This window comes from Natrix helvetica, assembly GCF_964273705.1.
Source record: "Natrix helvetica genome assembly, chromosome: 6".
In the NCBI taxonomy this organism is placed as follows: Eukaryota; Metazoa; Chordata; class Lepidosauria; order Squamata; family Natricidae; genus Natrix; species Natrix helvetica.
This window is the reverse complement of record NC_138553.1, coordinates 14,061,331-14,083,380: the sequence shown is the minus strand read 5'-3', so window position 1 is coordinate 14,083,380 and position 22,050 is coordinate 14,061,331. Positions and strand designations below refer to the sequence as shown.

The window sequence follows — 22,050 nt, the reverse complement described above, 5'->3', positions numbered from 1 at the left end:
TGGAAAAAAAACCCACAAAAATAAAAGCCTATATGCATTTTAAATAAGTCAAAACATAGGTTTGATTCGCAGCATCTTAATTATGCCTCATTTTTTTAAAAAAGGAAAATGATGCATTCTACATGTAAATTATACAGAAAAGAACCCAGAAATTTGCAAACTGTTTATATACAGTTTTGTATATAATTCCAGATTTGAATTCTGTATATATGCACATACACACATAAATACAGGGTAGAGGAGCTAGTGTTAAATTCTTAACAGGAAATCAAAGGACCTGTTCTCTCATGGTCACTACAAGTGGTGAGTAACTCAAATTGGGAAATCTGTTTGTTGGGTGGTAGGTGATCTGCACTGTTTCCAGATAGATCAGAAAGAGAGAGAGAGAGCATTAAACTGTTGGTTTGATGGAAGCCATGGAAAATTAAAGAGCATAAGAAGAAATAATGTGCTATTACTTCCTTTGAAATCTGCCAGCGTTCTACAGCATATGTAGGAGAAGTAGACCATATCTTCATCCTTCACTAGTCTATCTTGTATGATTTGGTAACACCATTACCCAATTCCCTACCAGCAGTCTGTTTGGCAGGAAGCCTTCTCACAAAAACCAACGGAAACCCCATTTGATTCAGGCTTATCCTGGCTTAGTGCAGTGAGAGGAATGTCCATGTAAGTCACAGGCCCTAAAGGGAATAGTATGGAGGAGTCCTGTACTAAGGGACTAAGCTATGAGAACATCAGAAGCCACTTAGAAAAAAAGGCTATTTTAAACTCTAGGAACTATTAAACAGTAGTGGCAGGCCAAAATAACTATATTATCTGGGCAGTGGACAGGCTGTGGGAAATACCCAGGGGTCATGAGAAATAAAATTGGGGACAGAGAAAATAAGCGAAGATGTAGTATCAAACTACAGAAAAACACAAGCACTAGTGTTGTTTCATCTTGGAGCCTTCTAACTGAATTTATTTTTATAATGCAGTACACATTGAAAAGTATTCCTTTTAGAAGCAAATTTTGAAATGGTTATGGCTCCTCATATTGCTGAGATTAAGTATATCAGAGATAAAGTGAACATATTTTAAAGTTAGGACTTTCCCTTGCAAGAAGAAGAAACCCCATATAAGCATGCTTCAGACATTATATTGTTTCCAAATGCAACATATGCATCCATTTTTGTGGGATTTCTGCAGCGAAGAGAACAGAGAAGGTCCCTTATCCCAGTTTAAATTGCATACTTTTTGCTGGGTTGTTAGTCCACATGGCTAAAAATTATTGCCTCATTTTGGATTAGGAACTTCTTATTCAGCATACAGCAAACTGAAACACATTCTGCATAGCCTGCTTACTTTCTATCTGAGGATCAAGATTTCATTTAATTGCCCGTTCCTTCCAAACTCCCCAAATATGGGGTATCACTTTTTTCAGTACAAAGGAGGAAGAATCCTATCTGACATATGTAATATTTACACAAACATAACAGCTTCTGTTTATAATATTTTGGGTAATTTTTGTTCTTTCTCCCAGCCAAACAGCACAGTACATTTGTGTGTGCGCTGGTGGGTTTTTTTTTGGTGTTTTTTTTTTTTTTTGCAGTATTCCTTCTTAAATCCCCGATACGGTGTAAACTACAGCTACACTTCTATGATTTCATTATACTGATGTCATTGTAAAATATAATTTCATTATAGTGTGGAGAAAAATGTAACTGCATGCCTAAGTTCCGCAGACTAAATAATGTCGCACCCAGAAGCCCTGCCTGGCCATTTGTTACGACCCTTGAATCAGTGAGGTAGGCAAACATGGCTTCACACTACTAGCAAGAGCCCTGGCAAGTTCTTCTTGTTAAAAGAAGGAGAATAATGTTTGAAATGCTCCTGAACCACAAGAAGAAGGATGTGGGGAATATAGACTTATCATAGGGATTTAGAGAAGAGACTAGGGTAGTAAAAGATGGGGGTGGGGGTTTTTTAAGGCAGGGGAACAGTGCAGTGAGCTCTTCCTGTGAAGTCGCATTTTCTGTGGCCCAGGGTGGGTTTTCTTCACCTGCTGTTGTAACTACTGCCCTCTGTGCCAATGGGTTCCAGAACACAGAGGACAACTCGCGCATCTCAATCACCTTTTTCCGACTCTTCCGTGTGATGCGTCTGGTGAAGCTCTTGAGTCGAGGGGAGGGCATCCGCACGCTGCTCTGGACCTTCATCAAGTCTTTCCAGGTATTCCTTCCTTCTGCTTTATGTGGCTCTACCTCAGGGCAGCTGTCACGCTTCAGTCTGCTCTTTGTGTTACGCGTTGATACGGGATTACAGCAACAATTTCTGAATGGTTCTCTGCCCAGGAGAAATTAGTTTCTACAGCCAGGAATCTCAGGATTAGGATGGATAGAATGAAGCCTGGTGGGGTAGAGGATTTTGAAACTCAAAACATAAAACAGTTTCTTTTTTAAAAAAGAAAAAAAAAGAAATTTGTAAGATCACACACTTCTCCAAATGCAAAATTATTGGGCCCTAAGCGGAGAGTTTTATTCCTGTCAATACAAGTGTTAAGGCAAAAAGTGAATACAACAATTTTATAGTAAAATTGTTTTTATATTAAAATAAAGGTCATGCACTTTCCGTCCATCAGGTCAGCTTGCTGATGCAATTGGGGAATCACTCAGCTATGCAACATTCCCCAATATAGCACCCTCCAGATGTGTTGGACCACATGCTGGCTGGGGATGATGGGAGTGATAGTCCCAACACATCTTAAGAGCACCAGGTAGGGGAAGGCTGATCTATGGCCATTACTGGCAACTGGACTCAGTCCAAATATGGCAAGAGACCCAAACCCTTATGCATATCTTGGTCTTGTTTTCTAGCTGACATAAAATCATGGATGCAAGGGGGAAATCTATGCAGGTGGCCACAAAACTGAGATCCCACTGTGGCTGGAGCTATTTCAATTTCAAGGTCACCTGACTCCACAACAATTCTTTAATCAGAATTATCATTTAAAAATTAAAAGAAAAGAACATGACATACATTATTTTATATATACAAAGAATACAGCTGACCAGAAGACAGACCCGAGACTTCAGAAAAGTCCCCATGCAAATACGTATTCAGCAGTCTCCAGTCTAAATCAAACCTACTGATTTCTTTCTGCAGTATACCAATTCTCTACCTGCAGGGGGTTTCTTTCAGATTTATTCTCAACGCATCTCTTGCTGAACTTTCTAGATTCCCAGGTCAATCCTACATACTGGTAGTCCTCAACTTACAACCATTCATTTAGTGACCATTTGAAGTTATAACGACCCAGAAAACAGTAAGTTACAACCAGTCCTTGCACTTATGATCATTGCTGCATCCCCATAATAGCATAATCAAATTCAGGCAGCTGGCTGCAGCATCCCGGGGTCACGTAATTGCCATTTACAACTTTTCCATTTGGCTTCCAACAAGCAAAGACAATGGAGGAAGCAGGATTGCTTAACGACTGGGATTCTCTTAACAAGTGCACTGATTTGCTTAACAGCCATGGCAAAGTTCTCAGGCACAGTTCTCTTACTCGGCATGGTTAACAATGGAATCTGATCCCAATTGTGCTTGTAAGTCGATGACTACCTATAATTCTTTTTAACATTTATATGTGCCCATGTAATGAAGAAACATGGTGGCTGCAAGAGGGAGTCAACTCTTGAATAACATTATTACTTCTTAAAAGTATCTCAGACAATTATAGATAAATGAAATTTGATTGTCTAAGTGGAACAAAATGGTACGTTCACTTTCATTCTAATTTCAGGAAGCAATATTTCTCCATTATCTCTGAAATATGACCAGAGTCCAATATCTACCGGACTACTTTTTTCAACAGTTTCTCTTTGTAAAGCTCCATGCCCATTGATGGAAATAAAATTAATGGAGCTCAAATAATTTCTTATTGAGTGAATTACAATAACATTTTCCCATATAAATACTGGAATTCAAAATATTGGATCCATATTTCTATCCTGGGTAGTTTTGGCTTACTCTATGTATTCCTCATATCTAAATTTTTGACACTATCTTTTAACAATTTAACGATGATCTTACTTTTAAAAAATTATTAATGTAACAGTTGGCAAATATATTTTTTAAATAGGGAAGATGGTTAAAGTTGTAGCTAAATTCTTATTACAACAAATGCTGAAATCATCGGGAGAGAATATATATATTTCTGTATATGTATGTTCTTTAATATATAAACCTGTATACATCCTGTATATAAATATATATACAGGTTTTACAGATCTGACAGACAATAGGTAGGAAGCACTGTTTTTTCTAAGAAAAATATTAATGTGAAAAGAAACAGTAATGACTTAAGAGAGATAGAATGTTTTGTTAGAAGGATTAGTTATGGCAAAACAACAGTGGATCAGTACAGTCATCTAGTGGAGAAATAAATAGTTTACATTAATGATAGCATGTGCAGACACGTTTTTAAAGGGAGATGCACAAGATCATCTAATGTTTTACTTTCTAATGCATTGTCATGTAAATGCATCCATATGCATTCTACTGCAGATTGTACAATCAAAGAAATATTTGCCTCTGGTCTTATGCTCTCAGGTGCTTTCGCTTTCAATATGGGAATATTGTATCCCAAGTTCCAAAAAGTTAGCTTGCTTAATAAACGATTCATCATTACCTGCTTTTGATTTCTTTCCCCCCCCCAGGCTCTCCCCTACGTGGCTCTATTAATAGTGATGCTGTTTTTTATCTATGCCGTGATTGGGATGCAGGTAAGTGTCTTCCTAAGATTTAATATTTTCTCTTGCAAGCAGATGAAGCAGGGATTCCCGAACTTTTTAGGAAAAGAATCTTCAAGTCTAGTCAAAACTCCATATGAAGGCCTATTACAGTGATGGCGAACCTTTTAGACACCGAGTGCCCAAACTGCTCTCCTGCGCATGCCCAAATTGAAAGGTGTGTGCACACTCGTGTGAATGTGTGCACATGCACGAACGTGCAAGGACATGCACACATGTACAAACTTGCACGGACATGCGTACATGGGCAGCAGAGACCCGAAGACGAGCTGGCTGGCGGGAGGCGGGGCATCCCAATACCGGCAGCACAGCAAGAGATAAGATCTTTTTCTTTTGTGAGCTTCTGTTTCGCCATTTGCAGGGAAACAGAAGCTCATGAAAGAAACGCCATGGAGATCTGACCTAGGACAATGGCACGCATGCCAGCAGGGAAGGCTCTGCGTGCCACCTCTGACACGCGTGCCATAGGTTCGCCATCACGGGCCTATTACCTAAACGTAAAGTCAGGGAGTCTAAAAATTAAAATGTCAATTTATTCTGGCTAGATTAAAATTTTAAATTAATTTTATGTGTCGGTTAATAACAGTGATGACAGTTTAGTGTAATGGCTAAAGGTGCAGAACTAGAAACTGAATTCTCGTCCTCCCTTAGGCATGAAACCTGGCTAGGTGACTTTGGACCAGTCCTTTCTCAGAAAAAGAATCTGCTTTTGTGCTTTATTCTTTTTCAGCACTGCAACCATTTCTTCATCTTGCTAATAAGTAAAATAAAAAGTAGATTTTAGCCAAAGTGGTACTCGTGATTATGTGCAGAGTCTAAAAGACAAAAGAAATCTCTCCAGGCAGAAACTCTGCCTTATCATCTTGTTTCCTGAAATGAAAAATATGGCCTGCCTCAGAGTGTTTAATTTGTCCTCTTGCTGTAGTAACTCCCAGCGCCCCCTCAGAGCAGCTGCAACTGCCATTACTAACTAGTGAGTTGGAGAATTTGAGCCCAGAGTTCCAGGGCTCCTCAGGTGACTGACTTAGAAGAACCTCCCTTTAAAAGTCTGGTTTGGATGCTCTATTTGCACTACTGTTTTGCACTTCTCTACTTTTAAAAAGCTGGTTACTGTCAGCGGTTACAACTGTCAGAACAATCTGTATATGTGCAGAATTCAGCCAGAGTTTCCAAAGGTTTTAAATATGAACCCCAAAATAAAATAGTTTACATAAGATACCAGATTGCCAGGTGGACAGCCATGATAGGAGATTCTAGTTTGTTCTCTCTGCATTGTCTCCTATCCGTACAACTAGTGATAATTACTACCTAGCCTTAGACCAGGAAGCAAATTGTTTGCTTGTTTGTTTTTTCAGCACAAGTGATTGAGTGATTAGTTTGCTGCTCCTCTCCATCATCACTAATTTGGTATATTGCTCATGCCCTATAAGGCTGCAGATATTCATATTTTATACAGTAGAGATGCACAAACTATATTAGATGCATAATATATTACATGCATACTCTAGAGCAGTGTTTCTCAAACTTGGCGACTTTAAGTCCTGTGGACTTCAACTCCCAGAATTCCCCAGCCAGCTATGCTGGCTGGGGGATTCTGGGAGTTGAAGTCCACAGGACTTAAAGTCGCCAAGTTTGAGAAACACTGCTCTAGACGTATGCAAACGTAGAGATTTCAAGGATTTGCAGTGGCACATTAGAAGTGCTGATGTATAGATAATCTTCGATTTACGACCAAAGTTGAGCCCAAAATTTCTGTTGCTAAATGAGACATTTGTTAAGTGAATTTTAACCCTTTTTACAACCTTTCTTGCCACATTTGTGATGAGATTCATGGCAGTTGTTAAGTTACGAACATGGTTAACATTGACTTTGCTTGTCAGATCATTAAAGGTGAGCACATGACCCCGAGACACTGCAACCGTCCATAAATATGACATTTTGTGACCATGGAGATGTTGCAGTGGTCTTAAGTGTGAAAACTGTCATAAGTCACTTTTTTTCAGTGATGTTGTAACTTTGAACAGTCACTAAATGAACAGTTGTAAGTCAAGGACTACCTCTATTGCTCAAGGCACTTTCATGACTCACCTAATGTTTTTGATTCCAATATAGCTCAGGATATTTGAGCCTAAAATTCTCACAGAGACTTACCAGATTTTTAAAAATAGTTTAGTGGAGTCCTTAGTGTTCAATAAACTTGGTTGTTTGCTTGCAGATGTTTTATTACCCCGCTAAAGTAACATGGATTAGGCTACATAAACCTCCAGAGCAGAATACTTCTAGTTTTAAGACCCACGTTCCTTTTTAGGTCATTAGGAACAGAAAACTCTTTCAGAAAATGGAAGGATGTGCAGATGCTCTAAATCTGCAGTATTTTCCAAACCACTTTTCTCAAGTACCAAGACGAGCATAACAGTCTGTCTTGATTATTTATAGAATTATTTCCTATCTTACCATCTGCTAGGCGTCAACCCAAGAATAACATACAGTGATTCTTCCAAGCTGAGTTCTTTATTGTTTCACATCTATAGACAAAATTTCACCAGAATAAACATTGTACTATCTGCATCTACAACATATTCAGTCGACTAATAAGAAGGGGTTGCCTTCATCCTCTTTCTCTTGTGGGTAATAGCTGGACTGGGTTGCCTCTTCCTCTTTTGGAATGCATTGTTCTCTCCTAAGAATCCACTCCTTACTACAGTCCATCACATCATTCATAATCTGCATTCACTATTGCCCAAAAGAAATAAGAGAAAGAGAAAAAAGAAGAAAGCATAGAGTGAAAACGAAGAAAAGATAATCAGCAGCAGGTCAACTATTAGTAGAGCATCAGGCTACTGGGCTAAGTTGGGTATCAGGGAAGTGTGCAATTCAAGAGAGTGGAAGCATTAATAGATCAAGCTGTCATACCATTTGAAACCCAAGATGCCCCTTATATTTTTCACATTTCCAACATTTCATTAATTTCATGAAAACAAGAACTACTGATCTTTGAAAAGTTTGAAAATAGTGTACTATTGAAGGTAAAATTAAGAAAACTGATCTTTACATAACCCCTTGCTTATAAATATCTTAAAGAGTATAGTAATATACAGGATTTCTTAGCGCAACATTTTTAGTCTCCCTAAGCAATTTTTAGGATAGTTTATGAAGAGACAGAATACTTAGCCCTCTTATTTTATATAACTAATCTTGTGCCCTGCATTATAACTCCAGTATTTCATTTTAAAATAATTTACTATTTTTATTAACATCATTTGCATGTGTAAAGAAGAGCACCTATTGTATAAATGAAGCAAAATGAAAGTCTGCAAAATGTTTATTGAGCAAATTGGAATAGTGAATGGTGAATACCTTAAGATCTAAACCCAAAATAAAAAGATTAGATCAGTTTAAAGGGTGTAATGGGAGACTGTCAATCAGATGTACATCCAGTGCAGTGCGAAGATGTCAAATGTTGAATTGAGATATCAGAACCATGCAAATACAGGTAGGCCTCGACTAATAATCACAATTGAGCCTAACATTTCTCTTGCTAATTAAGACATTTGTTAAGTAAATTTTGCCCCATTTTGCGACTTTTCTTGCCACAGTTGTTAAGTGAATCACTGCAGTTGTTAAGTTAATAACATGATTGCTAAGTGAATCTGGCTTGCCCATTGACTTTGCCTGTCAGAAAACAGCAAAAGGTAAATCACATGACCCCTGCCAGGACTCTGCAATTATCATAAACATGAGTCAGTGGTCAAGTGTCTGAATTTTGATGCTGCAATAGTTGTAGGTGTGAAAAATGGTCATAAGTCACTTTTTTCAGTGCCAGTGTAACTTTGAACGGTCGCTAAATGAACTGCTGTAAGTCGAGGACTGCCTGTACGTAGGATATAAGTTTATTTTATAAGTTTATTAGAATGAGAATATTATGATTATCAGATACAGGAATATCTTGTGGAATGAAACGTTACCTTGAATCAACTTTTTCTTTTATTAGGTGTTTGGTAAAATTGCACTAAATGATACTACAGAAATCAATCGGAACAACAACTTTCAAACATTTCCTCAGGCTGTGCTCCTGCTTTTCAGGTAGGTCACAACAAGGGATGCCAGGGCAGGCAACCCATATAAAAAACCCCTGGGTGGCATTGTCTCAGTGTCTTATTTTTCATTACTGAAAAATAATGTTGCAGCTTCCCAATAGCTTCCAATAGGAACTGAAAAAATAAAGGTCACCAAGTTTTTAGAATAGTTGTAAGCCTAAACCAGCAGGCTCATCATAGATAGATAGATAGATGGATGGATGGATGGATGGATGGATGGATGGATGGATGGATGGAGGTAGGTAGGTAGGTAGGTAGGTAGGTAGGTATAGATATATAAAGGCAACACTGGAAAACTGGGATAAAATTCCAATCACAAAATGTTGCTAACACCAAAGCATATTTGATTTAATCCTATTTTAGGGAAATGATTTAATCTTTTTCTCCCAGAGGCCAAATTGTACTAACCCTCTGATTTTTAATTTCACTGAATTTAAATACCTGTTTTATGAGGTATAAGATCTGATGCTTTCCAAATCTCAAAATGCTTTGTGTAGGCCAGCTACCCAAACTATCAGGTACAATAGACATTTTATCAGACGTCTGTGGCTGCTTATGAAGTATGATTTGCTCTATGCGGTAGACATCTGAGCCAGCTAGACACAATTATCTTGTGAGTGATTTGCTGAGTACTTAATTTTTAAACCCCCTATCAGTAATGATAAGCCACCTGCTTCTCCACTACACCCCTTTTCAACAGATGTGCTACTGGTGAAGCTTGGCAGGAAATCATGCTGGCATGCCTACCTGATAAGAAGTGTGACCCTGACTCTGTGGAACCAAACAGTACTACTGAAGGTGAACATCCCTGCGGGAGCAGCTTTGCTGTATTTTATTTCATCAGTTTCTACATGCTTTGTGCCTTTCTAGTAAGTAGCTATGGCGATCTATAAAAGTTGTGTAGTGATTTGCATTTTTTAACAAAAAAAAATTGTCAGGGGAGGCAAAGTAGTTGATCCCTGAGACATATGCAAATTCTGAAACTCCCTTTAGCATCTTTTGATCTTGTCTACATATTGTTTTTCAAGAGGAGCATTGTAGAAGCACTTTGTCTGAAAAAGACCTTGAAATATAAATTATTATGGCATGAAATACCTTCCCGTAGAACGAATGTTTTTGTGCTTATTTACAGATCATTAACCTTTTTGTTGCCGTTATCATGGATAATTTTGATTACCTAACCCGTGATTGGTCCATTCTGGGTCCCCATCATCTGGATGAGTTTAAACGGATTTGGGCAGAGTATGATCCTGAAGCCAAGTAAGTTTCCAGCTACACAACCTAAAGAGAGGAACTCTGAGTAACTCTACCTACAAAGTTTAACATCTACTTGGGGTTCTATTTAGGAGTTGCTTAGGATTTCATGTCTTCTGTGACAAGCAAGGCAAATGGTATCCAATCTTATATGTATAGCAGGGCACATGCTGGATTTTGTATTCTATTTGGGCGGAACTGATAGTCTGAAAGTGGGGGATCTCTGTGGGATGGATCTTTTTTTAAATTAGGTTTAGGATAAATGACTGGTACAAATCTTTACAACGGTGGAGATCAGAACCAGTTAAAATGATCCCAGTGCACTGGGAATCCAAACTACCTCAGTGCACTCAGAACATTTCTAACCTTATATATATGAAATATTATATAAGAATATAGAAACAATCAAGGTCATTAATATTATGCTTCCTAAGCACACTTCCTATCATATCAATCATTTGATCCCCTAGGCAACTGAAAAGGTGGTGGCCTCACATCTCTGCATTCATCTAAATTATACTAATTATCTAGATCGATTTGAGTTGAGCTTTTGGCTGGCAGGAGGTACTGAAACTCCTTTTATTTACTTGGTAAATTGCCTTTGCCAGAAATTGCATTAGGAAAATGCAGACCTGCTGCTTTCTCCTAGATTTTCAATAGGTTTCGGTATCGCCAACTCCAGGCCTTATGATGAAATCAGGCTTTGGGATTTGTCACTGTTCTTTGTTTTCCAAAGATTGGACATCCCACAGCTTAGTTCATAACTGTATAAAATGCAATGTAGTAGCACACACCTTTCCTATTCCCTTGAATTAACTCCACCCTTCTAGGCTTTGCAAATTGATGCGGCCATGTAAATAAGCCCTCAAAAATCATCCTTGTAACAAGTAAAAGCCTTAATGCCTGTAAACTGGCATACAACCCTTGCCTCTCTCCAAATGCTCCTGTTCTTGTTGACTAGGTGCTGACACAGTATGGTTGCTGCCAAGCGCCAGGCAGGAATCATATCGCAATGGGCTGCTTACAGTAGCATGTGGTCCTTTGCAGTTGATTGATAGCTCTTCTGCTTGCCTGTAATAGTCATACATTCCAGACATCACTTCTCACTTTCTTGTCTATTTGTTGTCTTCTCCTTTTACACTTTTGTAGGCTAAGGGCCTGGATGGGGTAAAACTGCCTATATATATAGCACATTCCTGAAAACACAAGGCTCTGGCTCAATTAGCTAAACATCTGGAACACCAGTGTCAGTGCTTATGAGGAAATCGTGAATGGGGGAATGAAGGGATGAAATGTAATGAGCTCATCTCCTCTCAAGTTTCTGGAACTGTAAACATTTATCGGTAGTTCATTTAATGACTACTCAAAGTTACAACGGCATTGAAAAAAAATAACTTTGGGTATTTTCACTCTTACAACCATTGCAGCATCCCCATAGTCATCTGATCAAAATTCGGATGCTGGGCAACTGACTCATATGTATGACCGTTGCAGTGTCCCAAGGTCATGTGATCACCTTTTGATAAGCAAAGCCAGATTCAATTAACTACCATGTTACTGACTTAACAACTATAGTGATTCACTTAACACAGGGGTGTCCAAACTTGGGAACTTTAAGACTTGTGGACTTCAACTCCCAGAATTCCCCAGCCAGCATGGCTGGCTGGGGAATTCTGGGAGTTGAAGTCCACAAGTCTTAAAGTTCTCAAGTTTGGACACCCCTGACTTAACATCTGTGGCAAGAAAGATTGTAAAATGGGGCAAAACAGCTTTTAACAACTGTCTTGCTTAGCAACAGAAAGTTGGTGCTCAATTGTGGTTGTAAGCCAAGCAACACCTGCACTTCCATTGGAGAGAAGGGATAAGTTGAGGCTATCTTCAAGGAAGTGAAGGTGGGAAGCATGTCTGCTTGGCTGCAGCTGCTTTTCCCAAATGCAGATGGCAACCCCAACTGCATTCCCTCATAGGAGTGCTTTTCTTGCAGGGCTTTTGGTCCTTCCTGTCCAAAGGGAAGTGCTGAAACACATTGTTTGACACCTAAGCAAACCTTCTATGATTCCTATAAGGTTACTTATTATATCCCCCAATGTTCAACATCTACATGAAATTGGTAGGAGAAATCATCCAGAACACTGGTATAATCAGACACCTAATTTCAAAGAAGCTACCAATATCCTTGGATATTTCCTGACAAGCCTTCTTTTTTTTTTCCTGTAGAGGACGTATCAAACATCTAGATGTTGTAACACTCCTGCGTCGGATACAACCTCCTCTGGGTTTTGGAAAGCTCTGTCCTCACAGGGTAGCTTGCAAGGTATGATAGGTTTCTGTTCCCTTCCTGTTACTGTTTTTCATTACTTTGCCTTATATACTGATGAATGACAAACCCCATCCACCTTGACCATTGACGGGACAATAGGAATTGTCATCCAATCTAATATCTATGCTCAGAACTCTGTGATTTCTAGATTTTTTATTATGCAGCTAATAGATTTTATTATCATGAAATGTGCACTGGTTTCTTAGACAGCAAACATTTACTTGGTTGACTGCCTTTTGTTAAACATTTAATATTTTTATCTAAAAGAATTGTTTTCTGGATATTAGTATTGTTTCAATATTAGTATAGTTATTAAAATTAATCCCACATGATAGACACTTTAAAATACATACTGTTACTTTTGTCAACACCATCAGATTGACAAAATCACCATCAATCAATTGTAAAAGTCAGCTTTACTTGGAATAGCTTACATTTGTCAGATGTTTAGATTGGACTTGGCATTTTTATTCATCTAGCATATCCTCCTCAAGGATCTGGGATAGCAGCCCCACCTGGGGACAGGGAGGAAGGAGCAATATCGAAAAGGCTCAGGTCACAAAAATAAATGTATTTGAAATATTTGTAATTGTTGATATACTAGAAAGTGACAAAGGAAAATGATTGAACACATGATTTGATACAATGTAGAATAAGAATCTTTTACACGTTGTTTTTAATATTGTAAAAACTGTGAGATTTGGAGGGATTTCTACCACTAGCATGGAAGCTGCCAAAATTTTCTATGTACCCCCTTACCTTTTCCCAAAAATGTTTAAAAACCAATAAAATTCTTATTTTAAAAAAAGGATCTGGGATAGCAGATGTTATTGTTTAATGGTTGTGAAGATACCATTGCAAAACATAAGGTATTCCAAGTAAAGATGATTTCTGCAATTGACAGAATATAGAACAACAGAGTTGGAAGGGACCTTGGAGGTCTTCTAGTCCAACCCCCTGCTTAGGCAGGAAACCCTATAGCATTTCAGACAAATGGTTGTCCAATCTCTTCTTAAAAACTTTCAGTGTTGGGGCATTCACAACCTCTTTAGGCAAGTTGTTCCACTGATTAATTGACCTAAACATTAGGAATTTTCTCCTTATTTCTCACTATGAGACTCCTGGTGATTTTGTCAATGCTGATGGATTGACATTGCTGACATCTTTAAGGATTTATATATAGATAAGAGATAGGATATGAAAAAGAGTATTTGTCGTATTTTAAGAAATGGTAACAAGTTATTAAAATAGTTTATAGATGTTGTAATGAAGGAGAAATTTCTTTACATTTTGCTTCTCTTTTCTTAATATATTCTTATTTTTCCTTTCTGTTTCCTTTTCTGCATCTCCTACATTTTCTTTTTATTATATTAATTTTTTCAGTTTGTATTAATTTTTATTATTGTGATTATAATTCTTAATATAATTACTATAAAACAAAACTGGGAAAACAGTATATGAATTGATATGGTATACACTACATAATTCAATATTGTGTTTCTCTCTTTTTCTTCCCTCATAGCGTCTTGTCTCTATGAATATGCCATTAAATAGTGATGGAACTGTTATGTTTAATGCAACCTTATTTGCACTAGTAAGAACAGCACTGAGAATCAAAACAGAAGGTAAGAAAACAATATGAAGCAGAAATACATGGAATTCTTTGTAAGTTTCTTATAGCATATGTGTTATCCAGTGGTGGGTTTCTAAATTTTTTAGAACCTCTTCTGTAGGTGTGGCCTGCTTTGTGGGAGTGGCTTGCCGGCCATGTGACCGGGTGGGAGTGGCTTGCTGGCCATGTGACCGGGTGGGAGTGGCATGCCAGCCATGTGACCAAGTGGGAGTGACTTGGCAGTTATGTGACTGGGTGGGCGTGGCCAACTTGTAAAATGTGGTGAAACTCATTTAACAACGCTCTTGCTTAGCAACCAAAATGTTGGCTCAGAAACTCTGGCATTTGAAGCACGCAAGTCTTAAAGCTGTCAAGTTACAAGACCTTGCACCCCTAACCCTTTAGAAAAAAAAACCCAGGGGTGTTCAAACTTGACAGCTTTAAGACTTGTGGACGTCAACTCCCAGAATTCCTCCTCTCGCTCTTCATCTTGATGATGTGCGGACGGGCGGGGGGAGGGAGCTGGAACCGGTTCTAAACGGCACTGTAGATTTGTGGAACCTCTTCTATAGAAGAGGTTAGAACTGGCAGGAACCCGCCCCTGGTGTTATCATGCTATAAAATCAAAAAGACATAGATTTGTGAGGGACCAACTACCTGCTCATTGATAAATCCGATAAATCCAAATTAAAGTATCCCTGAAAATGTGAATAGTGGTTGTTAATCATGGATTACCTTTAAGTGTTTACAAGGAAAAGGCAAGAAACGAAAGGAAAAGATGTATATTCATACCCAAATTAATTTCTGTTCATAATACCTTTTTTCTGTGTCTCACAGGGTTTCATTAACTTTTCTTGAGGCAGGTTTTCATTTCCATATTAGTATGTAGAAGATGTAAACCGTTTCAATTCTGAATTGACCTCAGACTTAAGATTGCATTTATCATGTCATTTTCTTACAATACAATGCAGTTATGTGACTGGGTGGGCGTGGCAGAGTTGGAAGGGACCTTGGAGGTCTTCTAGTCCAACCCCCTGCCTAGGCAGGAAACCCTATACCATTTCAGACAAATGGCTATCCAACATCTTCTTAAAGACTTCCAATGTTGGGGCATTCATAGCTTCTGGAGGCAAGCTGTTCCACTGATTAATTGTTCTCCAAGAGTTGTATTGCAGTATCATAAAGCTAAGGTCATAATTTAGAAGACTATAGCTAGATATTTGATGAATTAACAATTAATTGAGTAGGTGCAATATGAATTATGATCCACTCAAATTTCATATATAGATACAACTTTGTCCCCTGAAGTAGCCCCTAACTTCTAGCTGTAGAGAATCCTTTTAAAAAGAACACATTTAACTAATTCCTAAAATATTTTTGCTACTCATGAAACTTTCTGCTGTTCAAGGAAATCTTTACATTCTAAATTCCCTGAATACCATTCTACCTTTGTAGGATCATTAACTTAAATCTGGCGTCGTCCTTCAGCCTCAAAAACCATTCTATCACTATGTTTTACTAGTCGTAATAGGCCTAATAGACTGTCATTTTTTTCATTTAATTGGGTTTAATAGGTTCAGAGTTACTAAGAGTCTACTATAAGATGGCCTCTTATTTTTAAATGGCTCTCTTTTTATCTGTGGACCAGATAAAAGTACTGCTCCATACAACAACTGAAATATTTATTTTACTAATATTTCTTCTTATAGGTAATTTGGAACAAGCCAACGAGGAGTTGCGTGCAATCATTAAGAAAATCTGGAAACGCACTAGCATGAAGTTGTTGGATCAGGTTGTACCCCCAGCAGGGGGTGAGTACATCCTTTTTTTCAATACTCTATTTCATACCAATTCCAGTCTGTAATACACTGCAATTCCTGAATAAAGGAAGATCCGTTTTTTAAAATAGTAGGGCACTAATACGGTACTTTGTTGGTAAATTACAAAAGCAAATAAACTATCAATAGCTTTAGCTTTAGCTTTGATTTTTTCAAAATGTTTGACATCTAGATGATGAAGTTACAGTTGGAAAATTCTATGCCACATTCCTGATTCAAGAGTATTTCCGGAAATTCAAAAAACGCAAAGAACAGGGTCTCGTGGGCAAACCTTCACAACGTAATGCTCTTTCTCTACAGGTAAGTATTGAATCAATAGCATGAGGTTTACCGAAAAGAAAGTCAAAAGTGGCTCTTGTATATTGCTTAGCATTATGATATTGATAGAAATTACCAGCCCAGCAGTTTTATTATCTACTCCAGAAACTGTGAGAAACATCTCTTTAAAAATATGAATTTAGTTAATTTTGAAGTTACAAATTCAAGACGGTGATTCCCAGCCTCAATTTTAAAAGCATTTTCATTTAATCTAATAAATTGGGCATACCAGTTATCATTAACATATCTTTTTAGTTATTAGAATTAATTATAAATTATAAATATAATATAGATATAGTTAAAATGACCATTGGCTTACCTGAAGGGTCCTTTTCTGTGTACTGCGGGAGAGTCCAAGCAGTAGGTTAAATCAGTCTGGTTGCCCTAGGACTGAGGAATCTTTTTCCTTGGCCACGCCTCCTGGTGTTGCTTGGCCCCCAGAATTTTGACAAGGTCTGGAGTTCGTGAAGGCTGGAAGCATGATGAAGCAGTAAAAGAAAGTCCAAGTTGACACAACGGTCACGAATCCCTGGACGGAAGAACCAGGGTGGGTTGAACTCTCCCGCAGTGCACAGAAAAGGACCCTTCAGGTAAGCCAATGGTCATTTTCCTGTGTACTGCTTGGAGAGTCCAAGCAATGGGACATACCCAAGTTATATGTCACTAGGGTGGGCAGAAGGTCAGTCCCGGGATTTGGTCGTGGAAACAACCCCTGGAGAACCCGCCTGCCAAACGAAGCTTCGGCTGATGCATACATGTCCAATTTATAGTTCCTGACAAAGGGCGATGGTGAAGACCACGTAGCCGCTCTGCAGATATCGTCAATGGTAGCCTGGGTAGCCCAGGCCGCGGTGGTGGCAGCGCTCCATGTGGAATGAGCAGTAATGTGTCAAGGTACTGCCCTGGACTGATGTTCATATACAGCTGCAATGCATGCACTCAGCCACCTGCCCACCGCAGAAGATGTCACCTTCTTACCCAAGGAGCCTGGCTGGAACGACACAAAGAGGGCCTCTGACCTGCGGAAGTCTGCAGAACGCTTGATGTGTAATACAGTACATGCCTGATCATTCACACACACATTGCTGCCTTTCCCCCCCCCCCAAAATAACAGGGTGGGGTGGGGGTAGAGAAGGAAGAAGACTTTGTTCTGTGGTATCTGCCATTTCAGAAATGCTCATTAGACTGCCCCACATGATCAATCTTTCCATATTCATCAATATATTGGTGCCCAGCAGCTGGTAAAAATCCTAATAGTACTTATGGAGCTGTAGATGATACTATGGCAAAATACAAGCCTTGCAGTTCATGTATACTCACACAACATAAGAGTGATGCCATTATCCAGATTTATCTGTGACAAAGGTCTCACTGTACATAAATATCAAGATAGGAAGGGCACTTTATTAAAAAAAACCTGCAGTGTTTTGACTCCATTTGGTTATAAAATATCTTGTTTGGCATACTGGGAACATTTGGGCAGCATTTTCTTCTAATATGGGACGTTGTTCTATCATAATTTTGTTTGGCTTTGTTTTTTCCTGTATGTGACAATATCCAACTTTAGACAGTAATTAGACCACTTTTTTATTTACTTTTTTTTTAACAGCATATGTTGGAAATGCTTATCCCTTTTCCACAATCTCCCCTATATTTCAGCCTTCAATGAAATTACTTTGCAACTCAAAGTTTGAGAAACCACCCCAAGTGCCCTTCCTCCCGCTCCTCGCTTTTTAAGGCCACCTCTACGAATGGAGCGAGGAGGCAGAGGGGGGCTAGCCTCTCTCTCTTCCCCCCCCTGTGTTACCTGTGTTGCATTTCTAAGGTGGGAGGGATAGAGGCAGGCAAGAGTGGCGCGTCCGTGTGGAGCGGGTGCAAGAGGGATTGGTGGGGTGGCTCCGTTGCACATGCGCTCGCGGTGCAATCCTCATGGAGGCGGCTCGCAGCGAGGTCCCGGAAAGGGAGTCAGAAGTAAAGCCATTTATAAAAGCGTGAGAGAGGCAGGCAGGCAGGCAGGCGAACGCTCTTGTGCAGTGACATTGGACTCGCTGTGTAATGCAACACCAATTCCCAATCCCTGAAATGCAGGCTCAAGGACAGCCCCGTTCAGTCCCGCATCTCTTCTCCGTGCACAGCACAAACAGAGTCGTATCAGAGGAGAAATGCAGGCAAAAGGCTCTTCTCTTCTTTCTCTGCCCCCCCTTTGCCCCCCTCCCGCCTGACATGCTTGTATGCCTCCTGAGCGAGCGAAAAATCCTTCCAGTCTTTGAGACGTTAGACTGAATTTCACCCCTGCCGGAAGTGCTCAGATGACTGGTGGCCAACAGAGCCCCAGGCAGAATTGCTCCCTGCGAGGGGGCCATCTCCAGTACTCTTCTGCCACCTCCTTTACCTCTTAGCGCCCCCCTGCCACCCCCCTTGCCTCTTAGCGCCCCTCCTAAGTCATCCCACCGCCCCCCAGAGGGCGGTACCACCCACTTTGGGAACCACTGACTTACAGCATAATTACGAGGAAGTGAAGTTATGAGGTTGTTCTATTATCAAATAGCATCTCAAGGATCCATCATATAGATCCTACAAAAAAAAATCTAGTGAAACTTAGGAAATGTTTATGAAGATATTCATTGTAGTTTTCATCATGTTTTCCCTATCTTCAGAATAGACCAAGTAGCTTCATTGCAGGGGAACAAGTTGTACGCTACATTCTTTTGAGTCCCATTGTCACAGGTGGATTGAAAGTGATACTATTTTTCTGAATTGCTTTTTTCATATTTCAGATTCAGGGAAACTATTACTGCAAAACTCTGCAAGAGTGTTTTTGTCAGTTTAGAATTGCAGAAGGAATCAGCTAATAGGGAAATAGCATTTAGCACAAATATGTTCATGCTAAATGACTTGTGCCAAAATAGCCAGCACTATAATATCCAATTACATTGAGATTTAGTGGCTGTTAAGAACCAATGTAAATAAATACTGTATTTTAAAATCTATTTATCTACCAATACGCTAAACCATAATATTTTCTAGGCTGGTCTGCGCACATTACATGACATTGGACCAGAGATTCGAAGGGCAATATCTGGAGACTTAACAGCAGAAGAGGAATTAGACAAGGCCATGAAAGAAGCTGTTTCTGCTGCTTCTGAAGATGATATTTTCAGGGTAAGTGCTTGCAGCATGAAGCTGGTGTGCAGCAGAATGATCCAAAAATATTCAGTCAGATTCATGGACTGAAGTATATGCAGTACAGGATGAATAAAGAAAACTATATAACTAAGAATAATTTAAAAAACCAGATCACTTAAAAAGGCATTTCAAATTTATTTATACTGCAATTAGCGAGCATCATCTGTGTTTTTAGTCAGTATCTACTTATGAGAAATCAAACATCAATAGAGAGGATTGGCAGAAGAAGTGCATAGAACTGAGGTTTAAAAGACTTATGTCCATTCTTAGCTGAATGTGATTAATACAACATAAAACTAAAATTCTTTCCATCACTACTGTTAATGTTATGTTTCTACATTCCCAACATGTTAAATCAGAGATGAACAGCCCCAAGAACCACATTATTTGCTGTGTTGTGAAACTACAAGTATGATACACACAAACATTCACCAATACACAGACACAGGTTTCGTTCATCTCTCTCTCTTGCCCTCCTCTTCCTCTGCAGCTTTGAAGAAGAAAACAATAACCTAAAGGACTCTATTGTAGAAATCAAGCAACTCTGTAAGGCGTTTTCTGCTTAGCTCACTTTCCCCTCAATGAAGGGTTGCTGGGAACTCAGTTCAGGGTTGCTGAGTTCCCAGTGTAATAACTCAGGAATCTGAATGCCAAAGATGGAAGGATTTCTATTCTATTCCTGATAGACAGAAGTATCCTCATTACATGACAAGTACGTTGCTGTGCAATAGGGAAACAAAGACATTGTACATTGGAGTTTTAAGAGCCAGATATTTATTTGCAAGTACTGCTCTAAAAAAGCATCCTATGAAATGGATTGCTGAATGCACACAACAGGATATGCTGTTATAGCATATTCAGCAACCTTTTATTCAATTACCATTGATGTTACAGCAGCAATGAAAAGAGAGACTTATGACTGGTCCTCATAGTTACAATTATGGCAGCATCCCTGATGCTGACATGATTGCAATTTGTGCACTTGTCACCAGCATTCCCCATCACATGATCACCATTCGTGACCTGCATGCTAGTTTCCGACAAGCAAAGTCAATGGGGGAAGGGAATCACAAATGACAGTCACATGTTGTTGCGCCTAACGACCATGTGGGATTTGCCTAACAATAGCAACTGGAACTGCCACAGCTACCATCATAAATCGCCTCAGTTGTGTTATATTTGCTTTATAACCTATACTTTACTACCTCTGTAGTGATGCTGTTATTCATTCATTAATATGCTTTTGTTTTGCTTCCAGAGAGCTGGTGGCTTGTTTGGAAATCACGTCAGCTATTACCAAAGTGATGGCAGGAGCTCATTCCCTCAGACATTCACTACTCAGCGTCCTTTGCACATCAACAAATCTAGCAACAACCAAGGAGACACTGAATCCCCATCCCATGAGAAGCTTGTCGATTCCACCTTCACACCAAGTAGTTACTCCTCATCAGGTTCCAATGCTAACATCAATAATGCCAACAATACTGCCTTGAGCCGCTTTTCTAATCCACCAAGCTATGCCAGCACCGTCAGCACCGTGGATAGCTACAGCACCCCTTCCTCCGCCACTGTACGGATCCAGGAAGTTCCTTGGAAGTTCCGTTGCAGAAGGTAAAGACGGTTGACAGCAGCAATATTTCTATCATTTGCCAGTTTACTAGATCATTGTAATTGTACATGGAACTTCAAATAGAAATATATAATAATATAACAGAAATTTGAGCCATTATGTATATACACATGCATGCACGCATGCATGCATGCATACACTCCCTCCTAGAAGATGATGAAAATGGCTACTCCATACATTTCAAAATATAATTAATTTTAAATTGTTGTATCTTTTCAAATCAACAGAAAATAAATTATTAAATTTTAGTAAAGAATTAGGACTAAGTACCTCCATCAAAAACTTGCTGCAACCTAATGGTTGAAAAAAAATGAATTGAGACAGTATTTAGTCCTAATCCATCAAGATTCAGCCCCATCTCCTTTCCATCTGCTCCTTTGTAAATAAAACTTTTGGATTATTTTATTTGTATCCCACCTTTATTATTTTTACAAATAATTCAAGGTGGCAAACATATCCAGCACACCCGCCTCCGATTTTCCCCACAACAATCCTGTGTGGTTAGTGGCCCTGAGAGACTGGCTGCTGTAAAGTTTACCAGCAAGTTTTCATGGCTAAAGCAGGACTTGAACTCAGTCTCCTGCTTTCTAGCTTTAACCACTACCAAACTGGCTATTTGAGGTATATACAACTATTCCAAACACATTACAAAAAGTGTTTTATTATTTGTCAACATTATTTGAGAGCATTTTAAGCAAAATCACCTTATAAGAGTTTCTATAATAGAATCCAATAATGTAAATTGGGGTACTCAAGTAAACTATCCTATTGACTTCTTGGTATTCATTTACTTATTTAGTAGGTTCACAGTTTTTCCAATTGGAAAAACAACTCTGAATGGACTACCTGCATAGGGAATTCCAAGGCCCAAACTTTTATTACAGTAATTCTTCCTTATATGGGCCAGAAAGTTAATATCTGTAACATAATAAATATTACAGCTTCATAATCTAAGAAGAGCTTTGATGGATGTCAATCTTAATATAGTATTGTTTCTAA

General features: G+C 38.9%; 1 protein-coding gene and 1 long non-coding RNA gene across 4 annotated transcripts in view; one reads left to right on the top strand and one right to left on the bottom strand.

Moving 5' to 3' along the window:
• LOC309394300 overlaps window positions 1-22,050 on the bottom strand; it is a 205,996-nt gene that overhangs the window by 42,778 nt on the left and 141,168 nt on the right. The gene's annotated exons all lie outside the window — the stretch shown is intronic.
• The window catches only part of CACNA1C (calcium voltage-gated channel subunit alpha1 C), a 547,747-nt gene that overhangs the window by 502,517 nt on the left and 23,180 nt on the right, over window positions 1-22,050 (top strand). Inside the window, exons 32-42 of the mRNA XM_081957273.1 lie at window positions 2,086-2,214; window positions 4,704-4,769; window positions 8,788-8,879; window positions 9,594-9,762; window positions 10,026-10,153; window positions 12,365-12,461; window positions 13,990-14,092; window positions 15,789-15,890; window positions 16,090-16,217; window positions 19,263-19,397; window positions 20,680-21,032. Coding sequence (XP_081813399.1) covers window positions 2,086-2,214; window positions 4,704-4,769; window positions 8,788-8,879; window positions 9,594-9,762; window positions 10,026-10,153; window positions 12,365-12,461; window positions 13,990-14,092; window positions 15,789-15,890; window positions 16,090-16,217; window positions 19,263-19,397; window positions 20,680-21,032 — 1,502 coding nt within the window. The remainder of the gene's footprint in view (window positions 1-2,085; window positions 2,215-4,703; window positions 4,770-8,787; window positions 8,880-9,593; window positions 9,763-10,025; window positions 10,154-12,364; window positions 12,462-13,989; window positions 14,093-15,788; window positions 15,891-16,089; window positions 16,218-19,262; window positions 19,398-20,679; window positions 21,033-22,050) is intronic.